Source organism: Podarcis raffonei, chromosome 3 (genome assembly GCF_027172205.1).
Source record: "Podarcis raffonei isolate rPodRaf1 chromosome 3, rPodRaf1.pri, whole genome shotgun sequence".
Lineage (NCBI taxonomy): Eukaryota > Metazoa > Chordata > Lepidosauria > Squamata > Lacertidae > Podarcis > Podarcis raffonei.
Window position 1 is genome coordinate 103,015,024 of NC_070604.1, and position 21,517 is coordinate 103,036,540.

General features: G+C 42.8%; 2 protein-coding genes across 4 annotated transcripts in view; one reads left to right on the forward strand and one right to left on the reverse strand.

The window, feature by feature from the left end:
- ABCG5 (ATP binding cassette subfamily G member 5) lies at positions 1-16,499 on the reverse strand. Its single transcript, XM_053383347.1, has 13 exons — positions 16,393-16,499; positions 15,811-15,932; positions 13,197-13,333; positions 12,959-13,057; positions 11,174-11,306; positions 8,099-8,238; positions 7,441-7,570; positions 6,337-6,553; positions 6,021-6,226; positions 4,435-4,573; positions 3,010-3,195; positions 1,770-1,882; positions 1-458 (listed from the first exon to the last, which is right to left on the reverse strand). The coding sequence occupies exons 1-13, from the start codon at positions 16,497-16,499 to the stop codon at positions 262-264; spliced, it is 1,926 nt and encodes a 641-aa protein (XP_053239322.1). The 3' UTR covers positions 1-261.
- Positions 8,971-21,517, forward strand: part of ABCG8 (ATP binding cassette subfamily G member 8) — a 26,074-nt gene continuing 13,527 nt past the window's right edge. The window contains exons 1-2 of one of the 3 annotated variants that reach the window (XM_053383346.1): positions 8,971-9,156; positions 21,175-21,285. Coding sequence is in view for 2 of the 3 variants with exons in the window: in XM_053383345.1 (XP_053239320.1) it covers positions 16,498-16,548; positions 21,175-21,285 (162 nt within the window). In the remaining variant the exon portion in view is untranslated. Of the gene's footprint in view, positions 9,157-16,458; positions 16,549-20,265; positions 20,386-21,174; positions 21,286-21,517 lie in introns of those variants that run through there. The other 2 variants (XM_053383345.1, XM_053383344.1) reach the window with 2 other exon arrangements.

The window sequence follows — 21,517 nt, forward strand, 5'->3', positions numbered from 1 at the left end:
TTGGGGTGGAAAAACTTAACTCCTCCTGAATACCTAAGAGGCAATATAGGACTGTTGCTTTTCTTTAAGAGGGTGCGGTTCATGCAGCACTGGTGGTTGAATTTGCAAGAGATACAGCTGGATTAGCTGCTTTTGTTTATCATAATATTAGCACCGAAGAACTAAAAGTAAATAACAGGGAATGGTTTAGATTTCATAGTTCACGCTGTACTTTCACACACTGCAAGAGTGAAATAGCATATAGACCATTTAGTGTCACGTCTATTTCCTGGCAATAATTTGATCTCTTATTTTAAAACTGATAATTGCTAGAATTATGGCTGCTGGGACAAAGGCATATAATATTAAAAAGTCCGATGTGAATCGGGATGCTGCACCAGGAAACATCATTTCAATGACCTGAGCCCCTTGGGAGAATGGACAGGGAGCCCCAGCCGCAGTGGAATCATTGAAGTGACCTACCAAAAGAAAGGTTTTCAGATTACAGTGTTGGTTTGAAGATTCTAAAAGGAGACGTTTACATTCTCAGAAAGTTTGACCACTTGGTTAGGGGCCAGTGGCTACAGCCATGGCAAGATTTAAATCCATCCCACCCCTTCTCAAGGTGATTTGTCCCATTGGCCCAAGTAGCTGAAAGCGCTTCTTCAGGGTCTCTGCTGAGATGTCCATATGGAAAGCTCTAGACTTCCAGGAAGCACACCTGTCCTTTCAGGATCAGCTGGTTCTCAGTAGTAACTTGGCTATAGCTCATGGTTAGTGTGGAGAAAGTTTAACCAGGAATCCCTGTTGGAGCAGCATGCTAGGCCAAACTTTGGCCTGGCCCAGGGCAGTGCAGTAGTACTCACAATGGCTGTGAGTGAACTCCTCTCCAGGAGGTTGCACATTCACACAGGCTTACTAAACCATAGTTTGGCTTACCGTACTGCCAATCCAGGCCATGTTTGCTTTTCCTACATATTATATATCACATGTTCCGAATGGAGTTACTTTCTTTAGCCCAAGAAACAAAAATAAAGCACAGTTGCAGTAGCCAGCAGGTTTCTGCCCCCTGTTTCTGCCTCCTGCCTGAGAACAAACTAGATTTTGGGTAGCTGATGTGTCCAAGCCTTTTGCAACGCTTTGAGAACAATTTGAGTTCCCAGCATTTGTACCTGGTGTTGACTAGTTGAAAACATGGTGCGTTTGCAGATGTGCACCTGGCTTCTTCACTACAGTATACAGTTTTCTGCAAATGCAACACACCTCTTTCCCCAAGCCTTTGACACCTGATATATGTGTTTTTGGGACTCACACTATTCCTGTGACTCTGATCTGTTTTAATTCTGAATTTTAAATAGTTGTTTCCTGCCCTGGCCGGTAACAAATTTAATCTTCATCTTCATCTCCCTTGTTGGATCAGGGTAAATAGATTTTCTGGTTTCTCCTCTGTTACTGGAAGCCCAGATGACCTCAGTGGCAAAAATTGGCTTTCCCCACCTCTGGCTTGTTCACTAGCTATGGCTGTTCGTCGTCAGCCACTGTGAAAACAGTATCCTGGACTAACTGAGCATTTGGACAGATCCAGCTGAGCTTGTTTTATGGGATAGATGTATGGATTACTTTGGATAACTCCCACTGCATGTTATTGGTCTATTGTGGGTCACTGGATTTTTTTTTTTAATAGTTACAATTCAGCCTGAGATAATTTCTGATGAAGGGCAGGATATCAATCTTATGAATAAAACATATAAATAAAATTGGAGGTGTTGTGTTTTCTTTTTAGTACTTACCACATGTAAATTTTAATTCAGAAAACTCATTCACAACAAGAATCTCACTGGTGTACTTGTGGAACGTAAAGTAGCTTAGAATGTTAATCGGAGTTGGCATTTCCTCCAGATTCCTTCAGAAACGAAACAAAAGTCATGCCCAAATTATGTAATCTTGTTTCCCATCTCGCGGCACAGCATATATTAAACATTTATAAGCCTCACGTATATCAACAACGGGGGTGGAAACCATGGTAGATTACATGGACTTTTGTTACGTTTTTATGAAGCTTATTGGACAGTGTTCTCGAAGCTACCAGCATGAGTTTGACCAAACTGCGGGAGGCAGTGGAAGACAGGAGTGCCTGGCGTGCTCTGGTCCATGGGGTCATGAAGAGTCGGACACGACTAAACAACTAAACAACAACATACATAAAAGGGGTGTGGGGGGTGTTAGGGGAGGGGCAGTACTTCTGGTGGGTGACATCATCGTGTTCCTTCTGGGGTAGTCTGTTTGCCTCACTCAGCTCTTGCCTGTAGTTTCTAGAAGCTGTCAGCATGCAACAACCTTGGGAACAGCTTCAACTGGCCAGCTAAACTAGGTGAGAGTAGCCATTGGGTCTCAAACCCTCGGTGAGTTAGGGACTTCCCCTGCCTGTGAAGACAGGCTCTGGCAGATTGAGCGGACAAGACCAATAGTGGGTCCAATGGTCAAGAGTGCAGTTTCTGCACGTGGTGTAGAAGGAAGTGAGAGGCAGATGGGGCTCATCAACCTGGGAAAGTAGCCCATCTAGGAGAAGGAAAATTCTGACCCAAAACCTCTGCTGCCTTGCAGGACATCTTTAGGAGAAGAAACGGCTAAGGAGTAAACCCTACACAAATCTGGAGTAGAGTCCTAAGACAGTTGGATGGCATCCTGTCCGCTTCCTTCTAGCAACTCATATAGCCAAGCTGGTGCCAAATGGATTGCTCTGATTTCCTTTGGACCACATCAGCGAGGACAAGAGGGGGCAGCCCAGGACTTCCATATACACTGTACAGGCCTGTGCCCCGGAGAAATCGCAGCGGTTTGACTGCACCCCTGGAGGCTAACTCCATTATCTCTCAAGACAGGAGGATGCTAACTATACGGGTTATCTTGTTGAGCCAAATGCTCTCATTTCCCATCATTTCCCAGTAACAATTTTAATCATTATAAATCACTGTTTCAACAATATAGTGTAACTGTATCTTTATATTTGCAAATAACTCTTTCCCTTACCTTACAAGTCCAGTTCCAGCTAGGGCACCTCCCATGTTAAGTAGCATCGCTACTCCACTGACCACATTGGGATTTTGAATGATGCCAAGAAGAATAAGTGTAATCAGTTCACCTACTATATAAGGTACTACGAGGGCAGCAAAGAAATAGCCAAAGCTAGAAGCTGCTGGGTAAAATCCCATAGACCTGTAAAGAAAAATGGGTGTTTTGAAAAAGAAGCAGCAATATGTTTAATATTCCATCTTTCCGCTCAGAAATAAATAAATGGGCCGTGACTGAGCAGAGGAGAAATGGTGGCTCTGGGAAGGTCAGGTTTGACATGAGACTCTTAATCTCAGGGTTGTGGGTTAAAGTCCCACACTGGGCAAAAGATTCCTGCATTGCAGGGGGTTGGACTAGATGACCCTCATAGTCCCTTCCAACTCTATGATTCTATCATTCTTCACAAGCCACAGCTGTGGGGAAAAGAACATCAAGAGGCAGCTTGGGTAGAAGCCTTCTCCTTGACGTGCCACATTTTCACATGGTGGAGGGACCCTTTCCATATGGCTATACATTTAAAATAGCGATCCCTCCACCTGTCCATCCAAATCTGTACCCTCCAAAAAGGAGTGCCATTATGCTGAATATGTACAGATTGGCTCATTTTCCCCAGCAATGGGCTGAGAGTTGAGCAGCTAAGAGCCATATATTCTCCCGACTGACCCTAAGTGACGTAGAATCAAACCCAGTGAGCCCTAGGGGGAAAGGATGAAATGTTTGTCTGACTCAAAGTAGCTCCATTTAAATTAACGGCCATATCTAACTTAGGGCCATTTGTTTCAGTGAGTCTACTCTGTACAGGACTTAGTTGTTTTAAGCCTTGGGAAAGTTTAGTCTGGGAAAACAGCAATTTAGAGGTGATACAATCTCCATCTTCAAATATCTGAAGGTCTGCTATAGACCAATGTGTGCAAAGCAAAAGGATTTAGACTAAACACTTGGCAGATGGTAGAGTAAAAAAGGTAAAGGACCCCTGGACAGTTAAGTCCAGTCAAAGGCGACTATGGGGTTGTGGTGCTCATCCCGCTTTCAGTCCAAGGGTGTTTGTCCACAGTCAGTTTTCCAGGTCATGTGACCAGCATGATTAAACTGCTACTGGCACACGGAGAACCGGGATGAGTGCCAGAGCACACGGAATGCCATTTACCTTTCTGCCATAGTGGTACCTATTTATCTACTTGCACTGGCATGCTTTCGAACTGCTAGGTTGGCAGGAGCTAGAGGCCAGATGGGCATCTATCAGGGATGCTGAAGTAATGTGTTTCCTGCAGGAGTTGAGGTCCTTACCATCTCCATGATCTTTACTCTTGCCTTCTAGATATCTGAGAAACCAGAGCCATACAGAATGAATTCACCCGGCGTACCAATTGCCATTGCACTTACCAGTAGATAACAGTACTAAATAGTGCCATGCTGATGATGCTAAAAGGCAGGAAATGCAGTATGTAGGCAAGCAACATTTGCCACTTCTGATATAAACCATCTTGGCTTTCTTGGTCTCCGACAGCCCGCAGTGCAGGAACTGAAAGGGAAACAAACAACTCTATACCGGAGAATCAAAGTGGTCGTCTTGCAGCGACGTCTGCCATCTATACAGTGGTACCTCGGGTTACGAATTTAATCCGTTTGTAATCCGAAACTGTTCTTAACATGAGGCGCGCTTTCGCTAGCAGTGCCTCCCGCTGCTGCTGCACCGTCGGCGCGCGACTTCCGGTCGCATCCTGGGGCAAAGTTCGCAACAAGGGGCATCTACTTCCGGGTTAGCGGAGCTCGTAACCCGAAGCATTTGTAAGGAGGACGGTATGTAACCCGAGGTTCCACTGTATTGCATTGGGTCAGCTCCCATTCATTTCGAAAGAGAACTTCCTAGGGTGGATCGTGTTCTTTGTCACAAGGTATATTAAGCAGTGCTTTTAAATAAATATAAATACAGTATGTAGGCAAACAACATTTGCCATTTCCAATATAAACCATCTTGACTTTCTTGGTCTCCAACAGCCCTCAGTGCAGGAAATGAAAGGGAAACAAACAACTCTATACCAGAGAATAATAAATACATAAGGTATTTCTACACATTTTAGGAGAATTTACATTCGGACTAGACTATGTGTAAAATGTGTGGCTGCATTTAACATGTGAGTCCCCCCCCCTTTAAAAATAACAGCCTTGTTGCAGAGGGGGGAGGAATTTAGACTGGGATGGAGTTAACCATTTCCCCACCATACCCAGCAGTTTAGGGGCAAAAAGCAGCTCTCGCCCCTCCCCCAAGCTATCTTTGGTGCCAAGAAATAGTAGCTTTATATAGGGTGCAATTTTCTTGGGGACCATAGTCAAGGGAAAAGGTTCATACCTGCCCCATGTGATACTAATACAGTGGTACCTCAGGTTACATACGCTTCAGGTTACATACGCTTCAGGTTACAGACTCCGCTAACCCAGAAATATTACCTCAGGTTAAGAACTTTGCTTCAGGATGAGAACAGAAATTGTGCTCCGGCGGCGCGGCAGCAGCAGGAGGCCCCATTAGCTAAAGTGGTGCTTCAGGTTAAGAACAGTTTCAGGTTAAGAACGGACCTCTGGAACGAATTAAGTACTTAACCCGAGGTACCACTGTAATCTCTCCCATAACCTTGCAGCATTAAATACATCCATTCATGTACCATGTCATCTAGTTGATTCACATCAGATTGGCCCTAATACTGATTTATCTCAGAGAGCTGTTCTGCAGATTGCTGAGATAATGTGTGTGAATTTGACAATTCTAAAGCACGGCATAGGTGTGATGATGATTAATACTATTTATTTCCAAAGGGTTATTGATGCAGTCCAGCCTCATGTTGCAGTGGCATATTGTCTGTGCTCCAACATGCATAAAAAGGTTTCCAAACTAAACCCATAATGTAGTCAATGTATTGTTTCAGAACACCCTTTCTCCCTGCAACCATTACTGATGCTGTAGAGAAACTTACATAACGACAGAGCATTGAGTATTCCTGAGTGTGGTGGAGCGCTTACACACTGGTAAATGAGTCCTACGCGATCCTGAACTGCTCCTTTAAGAGCATCACTGGACAGTCTCAGAAGGAAGAATATAAGAAAGAGGCTGAAGAACATGTTTTGGAAGAGCCGCATCAGCATTCCAATCTTATCTCTGGATAAATTCCTTGTTGTCCTCCTGAAAGTGAAGAATAATTACTGCAATTGCAGGCCAAGATCATTCTTGCCGTGAAGGACACCAGAAATAGCAGGCCTTGCATTCATTGCTCCTGAGCTGTGCTCTCTCACCTGAGCAGAATCCATAGTTTGAAGAACACATTGGGGGGCTTTTTGCATTTAAAGGGTATTGGTGGCAGCTCTTTCACCTTGCATTTTGCTTCTTCAGTTGCCTCCAGAGTTCTGCGAAAGATTTCTGAATTTTTATAGGCGGAACAGATGGTTTGAACTCTGCTGTAAGTCTCCAGTTCCCGCTCTTTGCTTTGACAGTCTACTGATGTGAGATCCACTGCAAAATTTACCCGACAAAATTGAATTAGTCCCTAGCCTCCAAGTGTCCCAATTTTCCAGGGAGAGTCCCAGAATTATGAAAGCGATCCCAGAATGTCCCTATTTCCCCCACCAGCCCTGAGCTCGGGGAGGAAGATGAGCTGGTGCTTGTGTTGTGTGGCGGCGGCAGCAGTGATGGCTATTATTATAATTATTGCAGTAGTAGTTCCTGTTATTAAATATTCATTCAATAACAATAATATCAGAAACACATCAGAAGACAAACAACAGGCAAATTTAAAAGGCGCCTTGCTTTCACACCTCTAAGCCAGATTTAATATACACCTTATTTTCATCCATATGATAGGGCTGTCTTACATCTGGAATTTTCTGGACATAGCCGGTATTTAGCCCTTGTAAACAATTCTGTGCAGGACATATGGCAGCCCATGTCAGGGTTTTTTGTTTGTTTGTTTTTTAGATTTTGCAAACACTCTCCCCCCCCCCCAAGAAAATGCTCAACAACTTTTGTGCCCGGATTTTCACTTTTTTAAATATGGCAACCCTATCATATGAGGTTGATTTGCTTCGTGCTTTTGGACATAATCATATGCAAAGAAAACATTCTAGTAACACAGCAGAATAAAAACAAATTGCATGCTTTTTCCCAACCCCCAATTTATCTTCTTCACTATAGATCTTTGAATTGAAAACAGTAACTAATAGCACTCTGCTCTTTGAATGCCTATGATCTTGCATAAAGTTAGTTTCCAACTAATAGGACTTCAAGGAGGTAAGTTGCATTGAACTCCATGAGACTGAACAAAAATATACTTGCATAGATTTTTTTTTGCGCCAGAGAACTGGAAGGATCTGTGTTTGTGAACCTAGTTGAGAAGCTCTTACCATAAAAATCAAAAGGGCTGGAATGTTCAGGGCATGTGTAGCCACAGTTGGTAAAAAAAGTGATCATGTCTGATGAATCTCCACAGAAAATCAGTTCTCCAGAACTCATGATGCAGATTTTATCAAATACCTTGGGGGGAACAAACAAGCATTAATGTGCAAATGTTGCTAAGAAAAGAATATAAAAAATAGAGAATACCTAATGACAAAGGAAGTGTGCAGTTTTAATATTTGTGTGATGAGGAAAAACTCTACACATCTGTGTGGTGCATTCCTTGAGTCAATGAAGTCCCTCTATAGCCTCATATTGTTGGCATCTGTCTGTCTCAGGACATTGGGAGAGTGCGCATTCTGGGGTGAAGTCAAAATGTTGGAGAGTTGCAGAACCTTATAGCAGAACTACCGTTCTGATAACAAAAATGTAAGATACCATTTTTGAATAAGCTTTAAGGATGCCTCCTTAATCTGGATTGATACTGATTTGAAAGGTTTCTCCCTAAGTGAAATCCACTGTTTACCATCTGTTTTTCCTAACCTATGTGAATGCAATCTGTTGAAGGTTCAGCAATAACATTTAATACTTGAGACCAAACCTGTTGTTGTTCCTTTACAAAGCACATCCATGATTAAAATGTGGTTTAACACAAGTATTCTTTACCTGGAAAAGTTCTGATCGTGGCTGGTGTATTGTAATAATCACTATCCTGCCTTTATGAGCAAGCTTTGATAGTAGCAACACAATCTGATTGGCCGTCATGCAGTCCAGACCTGTGGTGGGTTCATCCAGCAAGATGACCTCTGAAAACAACAGGAACAGCTCTTGAAACCTCATGTATGTAACGGCGTGTTACTGCAGTGACATGCAGCAGTGTGGTTACCAGTTCTGTGTTAGCCTGATAATGCTGCTGGCTAGATTACCACAATACTTTGTTATGTGCAGCTGCCTTAGCAAACTTAAGTTTGGTTTTTTTAAAAAGGTTTTTTAAAAACCACTTAAGTTGGGTTTTTTTCAAAGGCTGCTAGAGATCTAACTGGGACTGGCCATTATGGACAGCCTATTATTCCAACACTTTTTCATCTGAATCCATTTCTGGGCCTACTTACACTTTGCTTTTTTTGAAAAAGAGGAAACGCATCATCAAAAAGAGGACACATATAGACATAACATTTAATAGAATCGTAGAGTTGGAAGGGACCCCAGATGTTGTTGGACTACAACTCCCATCATCCCTGAGCTCTGGCCTTGCTAGCTAGGGATGATGGGAGTTGTAGTCCAACAACATCTGGGAACCCACAGGTTGAGAACCGCTGAGTCCAATGCAGGAATATGCTGCTGTCCCATACAGGGATTGAACCTGCAACTTTGGCGTCATCAGCACCATGCTCTAACCCAGTGGGGCCCATATGGCCCCAAGATATCCCAAGGGGGCCACAGGTGAAAATTGCATAAATGGGGGGCACAGTATGAGGCTAGGTGGCCACAAAGGAAAGTGAGAAGTGAAGGGTGAAATATCTTTTTTTTTTTAGTCCTGACTGGCTGGATATCCACTTGGCCAACCACAAGTGAGTAAGGGGTTGGCCCACCAGGGCCTAGCACTCCTGTTTTGCCACTTGCATTTTCCTGGAGCACTCCTGGTTTGTTTCCAGCAGAAGATGGCGATCGCTGAGGCTCCCGTTTTGACCAGTAGAGCCCGCAATTCGTAACCCCCAGGTCAAGTAAGTGCGGTGGTGGGGTGGCAATGGGTAGGGCTGGGAGAGCCAGAGCTGCTTCTTGCTGCCGCCAGTGCTGGGCCCGGTGGCAGCCTGGGCCTGACTCTGCAAGGCAATCCTCCCCAGCGCCCAGCGGATCAGAGCCTTCGGATGTTACTGAGGGGCGCAGGGCCCGTCGGTAGTGTCAGGCCGGCTCTGCGAGGCATGGGGTGAAATCCACCCCAGCGCCTAGCCGAGCAGGGTTGTCTGGTGCTGCTGACTTGCATCTAGTAAATAACTAAGTCTCTACTCAGAGGAAAGCCGCACTGAGTTCAGTGGGCCTTACTCCCAGGTAAGGGTGTGTGAGACTATAGTCTTTTATCTAGGCAGCCAGGGCTCCTTCAGCCCTGGGGGGGGGGCATGGGCATAGCCAGGATTTTTGTTGGGGGGGGGCGCAGAACCTCAGATTTGTATTGATTTATATTGATTTTTCACTTATGGGGGGGCAGCTGCCCCCCTTGGCTACGCCGATGGGGGGCACAGGAAGGAAACAAGATTGGAAGAGGGCCATGGTCAGAAAAAGGTCAGGAAACACTACTCTAACCGGCTGAGCTATCCAGCTCCATTTGTATAGATATAAAACTTAAAAACAAATGCTATAAGAATTATAGTGGAGCCATAATAACGATAACACCAAGATTACAGGTTCAATCCCCAGCTGCACATTCCTGCATTGCAGGGGGTTGGACTAGATGATCCACAGGATCCCTTCCATCTCTATGAGTCTATGATTCTATCTCACCATAGTGATCAAGCGATCTGTCCCTGTTCAGTTTGCTTTCCAAGTGCTAGATGTTGACGGTCGACTTCAAGGCTGCTCCTGCTCTTTCCCCCTTTCCATTCTTTGACTTTAAACCAGGAATGGCTACAACACCCCCTCTCCGGATAGAGGACAGTCCTTTGTAAATCAGAACACCCACCCACCCTATCCTGCTCTCAGTTGCTTCACCTCGAGGGCTGTAACACACAAGTATATCCATCAGCATCCCTGCTTTGGGAAGGTACCCATCCAGAATATCCATATGATCATTAATTAGCAGTACAATGTGGGAATTAGCCATGTTAGAGCATGAGGTGCTTGTACTAAACACTGTGCAAAGGTAATATTTGGTTAAAAGATCTCTGGTAGCTGATCTAAGACCCAACCTGAGACTCTGAAGGGCTATCGACGGGATCACCGACAGTGGCGGACTTTGGGCTTTAAAATTTCAGGAAGATTAAGGGACCAAGACGAACAGAAATTTCATGATAATTGGAAGAAATATTTAATGTATATGGAATCTAAATCTCAGGTGACACTGGCGGGGTTGAAATAACTCTAACAGCGGGAAAGGCCTATGTAAAAGAGTTAAAAAGTACGCGACTATATAATTCATTCGATACTTACCAAAGGAGTGGAGGAAAGTCCAAGGCTCAGTTGAGACTAACTCAGTTATGTATTTTATTTATGATTTGTGAAGTGGATATAATTTGTATAAGGTATGTGGTGGATTTTTTGTTTATGTTTTTTCTGTATATATGTGCAAATATGAATAAAAATTTATAAAAAATAAAAATAAAATAAAATTTCAGTGGTACCCCTTGTGATGCCTAAATTTGATGCCCCCCACCTCTTGTTTGTAATTTGTGGCACCCTGTCAGCTCATTGCCCAGCACCGGTCAGGCTCCCCTAAATTCAACTCTGTCACTGAGCCATAAAACAATTTCTTATATCCACTAGGGCAGGCTTCCCATGCTATTTAGAGGGATTGGGTTGTTGTAACAAATTCGCCTAACCTGGGGATTTCTAAATCACAAATCCCATCAGCCAAGTAGGGGAGGACACATTGCGCTCTTTGTTAACTACCCTTGTTAGATTGCACCCCTGTGACAGATGAAAAGTTCTATTGGGGAGACATGGGAGGTAGATGGATGTGCCAAGTGACAGTTAATCGAAAAGGACAGAGTGTTTGTTTTGTTCTCAAACACTAGGCGCCATACTCACTGGGATCTTGTAATAGCTGTGCTGCGATTGAAACGCGGCGCCGTTCGCCATCAGAAATTCCCCGAAGTGTGCGGTTTCCAATTACGCTGCATGCAACATGACTGAGACTCAGCTCAGCCATAACAGCATCAACCTGCAAAATACAGAGACAATTCAGGAAGAACCTGGGGTCTCAGATTGTCTACCCAGCAGCTCAAGCATCCTTTGAGATAGATATATATGTATATGCTGTACAAAATGCAAGTCCTAATTCAGAATGATCACAAAATAAGCTTCCCGGATAGTCTTCGAAATAGAAATATACCATTGTACAACTCCATGTAGCTAATTCACTAAGCTATTATTTGAATTCACATTCAGATGGTCCTGATTTCAGGGACATAATTTTAAAGCAAGTTATGAGCCAAGAAGGCCCAATTTGAATCTCTCCAGCAATTCACTAGGTGGCCCAGGTAGGTCATGTTTTCTCTCCTTTAGCCCCACCATTGTAAACAGGGGGCTATAACAATACTGACTTATCTTTCAGAGGTACTAAAAAGATTACCAAGAGAATGTCTGTTAAGTGCTTTAAATGTCTGCAGCTAAGCCATTCTGCTTTATACAATCTCAAGCACCATACAAATGCTAAGCATTATTATAATCATTCTTCACAACCAAAATATGCAGAATCCTTTTACCCAGACTGGGACCAGCATGGATATTTTCTTGGCAGGGTTGCTTTTGGGGGGATCATTCCCAGGAAGTCTTCCAATGTCCCTGAGTCAATGCTTTTCATTGTGCTACTCGACTTGATTTAGTCAGGATCTATAGTTAACTGACAGAGTGCATTCTCTGCACGTAGAATAAAGGTAAAGGTAAAGGTACCCCTGACCTTTAGGTCCAGTCGCGGATGACTCTGGCGTTGCGGCACTCATCTCACTCTATAGGCTGAGGGAGCCGGTGTTTGTCTGCAGACAGCTTCTGGGTCATGTAGCCAGCATGACTAAGCCGCTTCTAGCGAACCAGAGCAGCGCATGGAAACGCCGTTTACCTTCCCGCCAGAGCGGTACCTATTTATCTACTTGCACTTTGATGTGCTTTTGAACTGGTAGGTGGGCAGGAGCTGGAACACAGCAACAGGAGCTCACCCCGTCGCAGGGATTCGAACCACCAACCTCGAAACCTCTGGTCCTTCAGATGTTGTTGGATAAGCCTTATTGCTTTCTCTTACAGTTTCTTACTTGTAGCCTTACAGCCAGAAAACCTCTGCCTGTTCATGCAGCATACTCCTCATTCTACACTTCTGACACCATGTAACGTTTCTGGGTCCAACAGCAGGCCCTCCTTCACTGGGGGCTGGATGGCCTTTCGGGAGTGTTATGGTTGCAGATCCAGAATCACAGATCCTGCACTGATCTGGAAGTTGAATTAGTTTACCTCCAAGGACCTCTATATCTCTAAAACACTATGATATCTTGTGAACTTAGTTTTTTTTTGGGGGGGGGGGTTAGTGGGGAAGCAGTTCCACCATGCCTTTTGATGGAAAGGATTGAAACAGCCTAACCATAGGAGCCAACTCCTAGGGGCCGAGGTCACTTCGGCCCCCCAAATAAAATATTTGAGGGAGCAGCCCCAAGTTGATGGGTATTGCCACTCAAATGGTGTGTGTTTGTGTGTGTGCTGTGTCATGTGATCAGTTATGTGGGATATTATCATTTATTTTGTTCAAGTTGGCTTAACTGTGAGAGGATCACAGTCTTGTCTTCAGTCTGCTAACTTTTCATAACATTATACTGCAGTACAGACCTTCTTTTTTATAAAGTTGCTGGAGTGCTCCTGGAGTGCTAGCAAGGCAGTATAAGTCAAAGACTCTTCTATGGTGAGGTAGCTTAACAAGGTATCATTCTGAAAGAGAAGGGAAAATGCAGTCAATTTAGCCATGTGGTGATGACAACCGAGTAGAGTTCCTGTGTTGCAGGCAGAACAATCCCAGATAAGGCTGGGAAAGACCGAGACTCCTATAGAAATGCAAATACAAACCAACCTGGAGAACATAGGAAAAGCAGTCCTGAAACTGCTTTGGCTTCAGCTCCTGTCCATTGACATAAACTTGCCCAGAAAAGTTTGCCTTATTGCTCAGCCTTCCAGCAATGGCATCCAACAGAGTTGTTTTCCCCGATCCTAATGCAAATTGGAAAATTCAATATAAGTATTGTTATGAATGGGGGGGGGCAAACTAGCCCATAATTCCTGGATCTAGTAAAAGTTTGAATTAATCAAGGTTTGATTAAACTTTGCCAAACATGGAATGCCCCTGGATTTAGTTATGCTAACAAGCCAAAGCCAGCTCGGCAGATCTAGCTGGATAGACCATTAGGAGGAGACAAAGGCCTGTGATGGCCCATCAGAGGGCGAGGCTGCCAGGCAAGGGGGAGTGGGCCTGGGTACTAGTGGGCAGAGGCAAAAGGCCAAATTTAGGGTTGTGGGTTGGTCCTTGGGTTTGGTAAGCAGCAAGAAGGAACAGGAAGGGCAGAACCCCATGTGAGACACAGAAGATGACTTTCAGCCCCTGGGCATGAAGTTCCCACAAGCATGGGCTGAAGGTGGATCTGGGTCCAGTGGTAGATCTCAGGGTGATTTCCCATTGATGGACAAGGCTTTATGGCTCCCAATTATTTAACAGCAGCAGCAACAAAACAACATCTCCTGCCCTAGGTTACACATCTGAAGCACAGAAACCAGATTTTTGCCCAGAAGGACTATGAGCTTTGTTCAGTTCCAATACAATGGTACCTTGGGTTACAAATGCTTTGGCTTACAAACTCTGCTAACCTGGAAGTAGTACCTCTGGTTGAGAACTTTGCCCCAGGATTAGAACGTAAATTGTGCAGCGGTGGCAGCAGGAGGCCCCATTAGCGAAAGCGCACTTCAGGTTAAGAATGGTTTTGGGTTAAGAATGGACCTCCGGAATGAATTAAGTTCATAACCCAAGGTACCACTGTACTTAAAACAAATAACTGTGCTCATAATTCTATATATTATGTCTTTAGCACTAGTTTCTGGTTGTGGGTTCTAGTAAGAAGCAAAGGAGCGCCTGTAAGCCTGAAGTCTTTCCACCCCCATTGTATAAAAATAGCCAGGCACTTGCATTGCTACAGCTAAATTTGTATTAACCTGACTTCTATTAAATGTGGTAGTAAGTGAAGTTGGTGCAGGAGTATACCAGATATCCTGAAACAACTTGTGCCATTGGATATGGGCTAAACACTCATCAAGACTGATTTATGCAGATCTTAAAGAAAAATTTCTCAAAATATAGTACCAATGGTACTTAACGAGATTTCATAAACGTATTTTAGGAATGCCTGATCATTCAGGTTTTCTAGAGCAAAATCTCATTCTCTACCTTCTTGGTAGTGGCACCCTCCCTGTGGAACACCCTCCCATCAGGTGTCAAGGAAATACACAACTATCTGACTTTTAGAAGACATCTGAAGGCAGCCCTGTTTAGGAAAGTTTTTAATGTTTGATGCTTCATTGTGTTTTTAATATCCTGTTGGGAGCTGCCCTGAGTGGCTGGGGAAACACAGCCAGATGGGCAGGGTATAAATGATAGATAGATGATAGATGATAGATAGATAGATAGATAGATAGATAGATAGATAGATAGATAGATAGATGATAGATGATAGATGATAGATGATAGATAGATAGATAGATAGATAGATAATAGATAGATGATAGATAGATAGATAGATAGATAGATAGATAGATGATAGCTAGATAGATGATTGATAGATAGATAGATAGATAGAAGATAGATAGATGATAGATAGATAGATAGATAGATAGATAGATAGATAGATAGATAGATGATAGATAGAGATAGATAGATAGATAGATAGATAGATGATAGATAGATAGATAGATAGATGATAGATAGATAGATAGATAGATATCGATAGATAGATAGATGTTGTTGTTGTTGTTGTTGTTACAGATGAGTGAGTGGCTGAAGAAGCCAGAGGGAGGGGAAGACAGCTGTGCAAGTCAGTGGAAAGTTTCAAGAGATTATCAAGGGAAATCTCTGAAAACAATAGCAAATTATATATCCTAAAATATATTACATGATCTAACTAAATTTATGGATTTGGGTAGGTTCTCCCTCCATTAACAAAGATAATTTGCAAACTTACAAGATGAATGATCCCAACCCCAAAAGTGCAACTGTGCCACTGGTATGTGATACCCTGTTTGTATTTGAAACTGACCAGACCAGACTGAGGATTAGCGACCTTAAAGGTAGCATTCAAGGAGCTGGACACTGAGTTCAGTCCCTTACATAAGTTGTCGTCATATGAATGTGCCTAGTGCATTTTTATCGTGCCCCTCCTCCAAGGAGCTCAGGACAGTATGCACTATACATTTAAAGCAGCATCATGCCGCTTTAAACAGACACGGCTTCTCCCAAAGAATCCTGGGAACTGTAGTTTTTTAAAGGTGCTGAGAGTTGTTAGGAGACCCCAGTTCCCCTCACAGAGCTGCAGTTCCCAGAGTTTCTTGGGAGGAGGGATGGTTAAGTAAATTTTAAAGTGTTTGCTGTAGTTAATGTAGAAATATTTGTGTTTAGTTAAAATGCAGGTGTATATTCTACTCACCAGAATTTCCCAAGATGCCCATGATCTGACCACTTTCCGTATGAAATGACACATCTTTAAGAATCTGCCTGTTCCACTTCTTACGATATGATCGAATATCCCACCAGGGCCCCACGTGTTCCCTTTGAGGGAAAGGGAGAGAAACTCATGTGAAATGACTTTGGAAAGAATTAAAATACAGTACTGTTTTGAAAACAATCAAAGGATATTGTTTTCATTCTAAAAATGAAATGTTATGTGGACAGAAACTTCCATAACCCTTTATGCTTTGTTTTGCAACTTGCATGAAAAATGCTCTTCCAAGATTTAATAGGTGGAGTTGGAAGAGGTGAAAAAGAAATGCATTTAAATTTCCCTGTATATCACTTTGGGAGCTTTCGGCCAACAAGCAATATTATCATTATTCATTCAATCGCATGCTTTCAAGAGAGACATGTGTCGAAAAGGTTTCTGCAATGTTGAACCAAGAACTGTGCTGGAACATTCTGATCTACATGTTATACTGGGAGGTATAGTTCAGGTAAAGTTCATACTGGAATACACAAAAACCAAATTTCTTAATCGGTCTTGCCATTTACTTACCTGACTGCATAAGAAACATTCAGGATACTGAGACTGTTGTGTGATATCGAAGTCATCTGCCTGCCTTCATCCTGTGAGCCTGGGTTATTCTTTGCCATCTCCGTCATGCAGACCCTAATAACCGGGAGGATTTTCCTAATGATCTCTCCGTCACTGGTAAGCCAGTTAAAACAAATTAAAAAGCAACTTCCCTGTAAACGTTCATAACAAGCAGCTTCTAACTTTCTGTGACCCTGCTCTGTTGCTTCTCATTGTATAATAAACATGTATGTTTCTGTAGCAGATGATAGGTCAACCATAATTATTATCTGATGAACCTTTACCCTTACTATAGCACAGTATTTCAGAAACAAGTGCGTTTTAGGCGATTCTGTGTTGCCTGTAAGGTGTGTTCCTGTGGTTCAGCACCTGGTTTACTTGGAGCCAGTAATTTCGCAGTCATAAAGGCACCCTGAACTACATCCCACCTTGCTTTTGAGAAACCAATGCCAGGTCTTATTAAGCACAGCATCCTTTTCTATGTGCTTCTTTCCAGTCTGCAGGGACCTCACCTGTTCTCCAGGAATTCTCAAGGATTAGAGGCTCTGGGATTGCACCCGTGAGATCTTTTAGTACCCTTGGGTACATCAGGCCCTGGAGATTTGAAGACATTTAAAGGAGCTAGGTGTTCCCTTACCACCTCTTTTCCTATCTTGGGCTGCAGCTCCCTCCTTGCATCATTTACAGTGGCACCTCAGGTGACAGACGCTTCAGGTTACAGAAGGTTACAGACTCCACTAACCCAGAAATAGTACCTCAGGTTAAGAACTTTGCTTCAGGATAAGAACAGAAATCGCGCGGCGGGAGGCCCCATTAGCTAAAGTGGTACCTCAGGTTAAGAACAGTTTCAGGTTAAGAACGGACCTCCAGAACGAATTAAGTTCTTAACCAGAGGTACCACTGTATTCTGTTATCACCAGGTTGGGCACTGCTTTCCTTTTGGGTAAAGACAGAGGCAAAGTTGGTGTTGAGCAGTTCCGCCTTTTTCTGTCACCCAAGAGCATTTCTCCATCTTCTCCACTCAAGGAACCTCATACTTGCTTGTTTTTTACCTCATGCTTCATACATAGCCAAACAAACAAACAAAAATTAACTACTCTTGCAAGCCTGAGCTCATTCTCAGCTTCAGCCTGCCTAACCTTCTCCTTGAAACTGTTGGCTATGTGTCTATACTTTTCCTTTGTGATTTCTCCTTTCTTCCATTTCTTATACATGCCACTCTTACATCTCATATCATCTGTAATATTATGCAACCATACCAGTTTCTTTTGGTGCCTCCTATTTTGTTTCTTGTTGGAATTGTCTGCATTTGTGCCTTCAATATTTCACATTTAAGAAACTCCCACCCATCTCTGACTGCCTTTGAGTATTTCTGACCATGGCGTCTCAACCAGTAGTTCCTTTAGCTTTTTGCAATCAGTCTTCTTAAAGTCCAGAATGCATGCCTGACTACGCTCAATTTTCCTTTGCCTTTGTATAATGAAACCCAAGAGAATATGATCATCTCCTCCCAAGGTTCTCTGTGCTTTCACTATGTTGATCAGTTCCTCCCTTTTGGTGAGGACCAGGTCCAAGAGTAATGAGCCACTTGTTGCTTCTTCTACCTCCTGGGAAATGAATTTGTCAGCAAGGCAATGGAGGAATTTGTTGGACCTTACGTTCTTGGCAGAGTTCAAGTCCAAGAAATCTCCCATTACTATTGACTGTATGGGACTGGCAGAAATGACGAGCAGAATCCGTGACCAGGGAGAAGAGTCGGCTGAAGAAGATTGGAAAAAATTTAAGGACTATTTACAGAAACATTGTAAAATTTAAGAAAGTTAGATGGTGTTGGATTGAAATTGAGAGGTTTCTAGCTGCAATAATATATAAGAACATAGATGGGGAAAAGAAAGGGTTTGAAAAATAAGGTAATGTTATAAGCTGTAATGCTTTAAATGAAGGATTTGCTGAACAAATAATCTTAATTGGGATACAAGAAGGAGAAGTATGAGGAGGTCTGAGAAATTTGTTATTTAAAAGTATGGTTTATGAATTTTATGCCTGTGTTTAATGTTTCTGTTTGTTTTGTTTGTTTGTTTGTTTAAAAAATTGGAAAATTTAATAAATATTCCTTAAAAAAAAAAAAAGAAATCTCCCATTACTACTATCTCTCTCCTTCTTGAATGTTTGGTAATCTGCTGTATGAGGGCATCGTCCAAGTTCTCAGTCTGGCTTGGAAGTCTATAACAAGAAGGTCATTTCCCCTCTCCTACAATGTTTACCCATATACTCTCAATCTGCCTTCTATGCTCCAAGTCATGGATCGCTTCACAAATGTACACATCCTTTACATATAATGCTCCTCCTCCTTCCTTTCTGTTTGGTCTGTTTCTTTTGAACAGATTATACTCCTCAATTTCTACATTACATTCATGAGTCTCATCCCACCAGGTTTTAGTAATGCCTGTTAGGCCATATTTATCATCCTTTATTAAGCACCCAAATTGTTCTTTCTTTTTCCATACTCTGTGCATTAGTATAGAGACAACCGAAAGCATGAGACATTCCTTCATACACTGCTGTCTCTGCCCCCCTCTGAAGTGAGACACCTGCCACCACCAGACATCTCTTCCTTCCCTGGGGAGTGGCAGGAATTGTTCTGTGCACTGTGCCTTCCACTGCCATCTTGGTGTGTCTGAGGTCTGCAGCTGCTGTTCTTGTTCTTCTGACCAAGGATCGGTGTCCGAGGTGAGGGCGTGGAATTGATTTTGCAGCTCCAGAGACACAGCATGGCTCCTGACAGTCCTGCTTTTTTGTGTAACATTCCTCAGGGGTTCATCTCCTGCATTGGGTGATCTTCCTCCCTCCCTAGGGGCACCCTACCTGCATCTCTGTTCCAGGACAATCCACTCTGGTTTAGTGAGAATTTCCTCTTGTTGCCACAAAGTGGTAGAGGGGCCTCACATTGCCGTACCTTCTCTTCTAGCAAGGCAAGCAGTTTGCATTTGTTGTAGGTAAAGTTTTGCACGTTCTCAGACAGGAGGACAAACATGGCACAGGTGTTGCAGGTCACTGCAGCTGCTCCCTCACCATCCATCATGCAAGAAGAAGAGAAGAAGAGTTTGGATTTGATATCCTGCTTTATCAGTACCCTAAGGAGTCTCAAAGCGGCCAACAATCTCCTTTCCCTTCCTCCCCCACAACAAACACTCTGTGAAGTGAGTGGGGCTGAGAGACTTCAGAGAAGTGTGACTAGCCCCCAAGGTCACCCAGCAGCTGCATGTGGAGGAGCGGGGAAGCGAACCTGGTTCACCAGATTACCAGTCCACCGCTCTTAACCACTACACCACACTGGCTCACAAAACCTGAGTGTCCTGGCATTTTCCAACTGGTGCCATATAATTCAACAACAATTGCACAGGCACAGTCTCTCCTCCACCATCTCCTGGGAGCTTTGCCAAGGAGGTAAAGTAACACTTTTATTGGGAACATAATGTAACTTGCAAGCTGCCAAATTTATGAATTTCAGGATTGCTACAATAGATGCCTCCAGTCATGTTTTAAATCACAAATTAGGAAAATAAAGGGTGGGGCCTTCCTTTGCAGGTCGTCAGATCCCTGGCTCCCAACAAACCAGGTGCTTAGCCGAAAGGAGAAACCTCTGTAGTTTTTCAATGTATAATAAAAAAATATGTTTCTGTAGCAGGTGATAGGCAAACCATAATTATTATCTGATGAACCTTTACCCTTACTATAGCACAGTAGTAAGCACAGTATTTCAGAAGTGGGTGTGGTCCAGGTGTTTTAGGTTACTCTGGGTTACCTTCTTAGAGTGAGCAGGAGATGTTGGAGTGAGAGGAGAAAACACACAATCGGTTGAAAAGGAGGTGAGCAAAAGTTACTGCTGTGGAGAACGAAAGGATGGAAAACGTTCAACGGGAACCTGCCCTGGGGGAAGAGGAGACCGACAAAGTGAGTGAAATTTAAGGCTGACACTTGGAGGGGAAGAACTGTGCATGCACACAAAAGCTTATACCCAGAACAAACTTAGTTGGTCTCTAATGTGCTACTGGACAATTTGTTAATTTTTTTATTTATTTTGACTGCGTCAGACCAACACGGCTACCTACCTGAACTTGGAGGGGTGGCAGAGTGGAAGTGGTTTTACCTTTTAAAACAAAATATGACTCATAAATGGAATAAAATTGAGAAATACAATGTAGTAAAAAGTCATACTTGAATTGAAAGATTAAAAATTGAATTAGTGAATAGAACAGTGGTGAATGACCTGTAGGATATTTTATTGTTTTAATTTGTTTATTATATTTCTATCCTACAGTTCCTTCCAAAAGAGCCAAACACAGCAAACAACCAACAATATAACAGTAAAGAACAATTCCAATACACAAGCAGACTGGAAAATATCTCAACTGGGATTGCCAGTTTCATGATTTAAATGGTACAACCATAGCTGTGCAGCTTCTTTAGGCACATTGGGAATTCATTGTAAAGAGTGGAAAGCAAATCCCTGAACACACCATGGGTACATATTAAAGAGCCAGAGACAACCATGAATTTGTGGATCATATCCCCAAATGGATCAAAATCCCCAAACACTGATGTAGCTGCTATAACATCTTGGTTTGTTACACGAGACACGGCTTTAGCTCACGAATGTACACTTACTGTCCTTCCCTTCTTTGTTTTTAAAATAATTGGAAGCTTTATGCAAATAACATCTTCGTTATGATTTCTATACAGGTAAATAAGAGATTTCAAGACAGAATTTTTTGCTCGGAAGATGATAACAGCCTCTATTTCACATACAGTGGCAAATCAAATGTTCTAGAGGTCAGAGACCTCAACTACCAGGTAAAGTGGGGAATTTATTTAAATCCATAGAGTGAGGTAGAATGCGTGGTAATCATCTGCTTAAAATATTCGAGCCGAAATTTTTAAAAAGCAATTTACGATTTTTTAAAATCCTAATGAAAGTTCATTAGCATTTTGGTTTGAATTCCCACTATAAACACATTTTTTTGTACACAGTTTTGACAAATGCACACATTTTTGCAAGCAATTTCCCTAATATAATGAATTTGTT

What these genes read in the sequence shown, in the direction of transcription:
- ABCG5 (XM_053383347.1), bottom strand. Translation starts at nt 16,499, where the DNA reads ATGACGGAGATGGCAAAGAATAACCCAGGCTCACAGGATGAAGGCAGG. An exon ending in GCAACTTTATAAAAAAGAAG is followed by an intron (nt 11,307 to 12,958) that starts GTCTGTACTGCA and finishes TGTATTTTGCAG; the next exon opens with GTTGATGCTGTTATGGCTGA. An exon ending in AAACTATGGATTCTGCTCAG is followed by an intron (nt 6,227 to 6,336) that starts GTGAGAGAGCAC and finishes CTTCACTTTCAG; the next exon opens with GAGGACAACAAGGAATTTAT.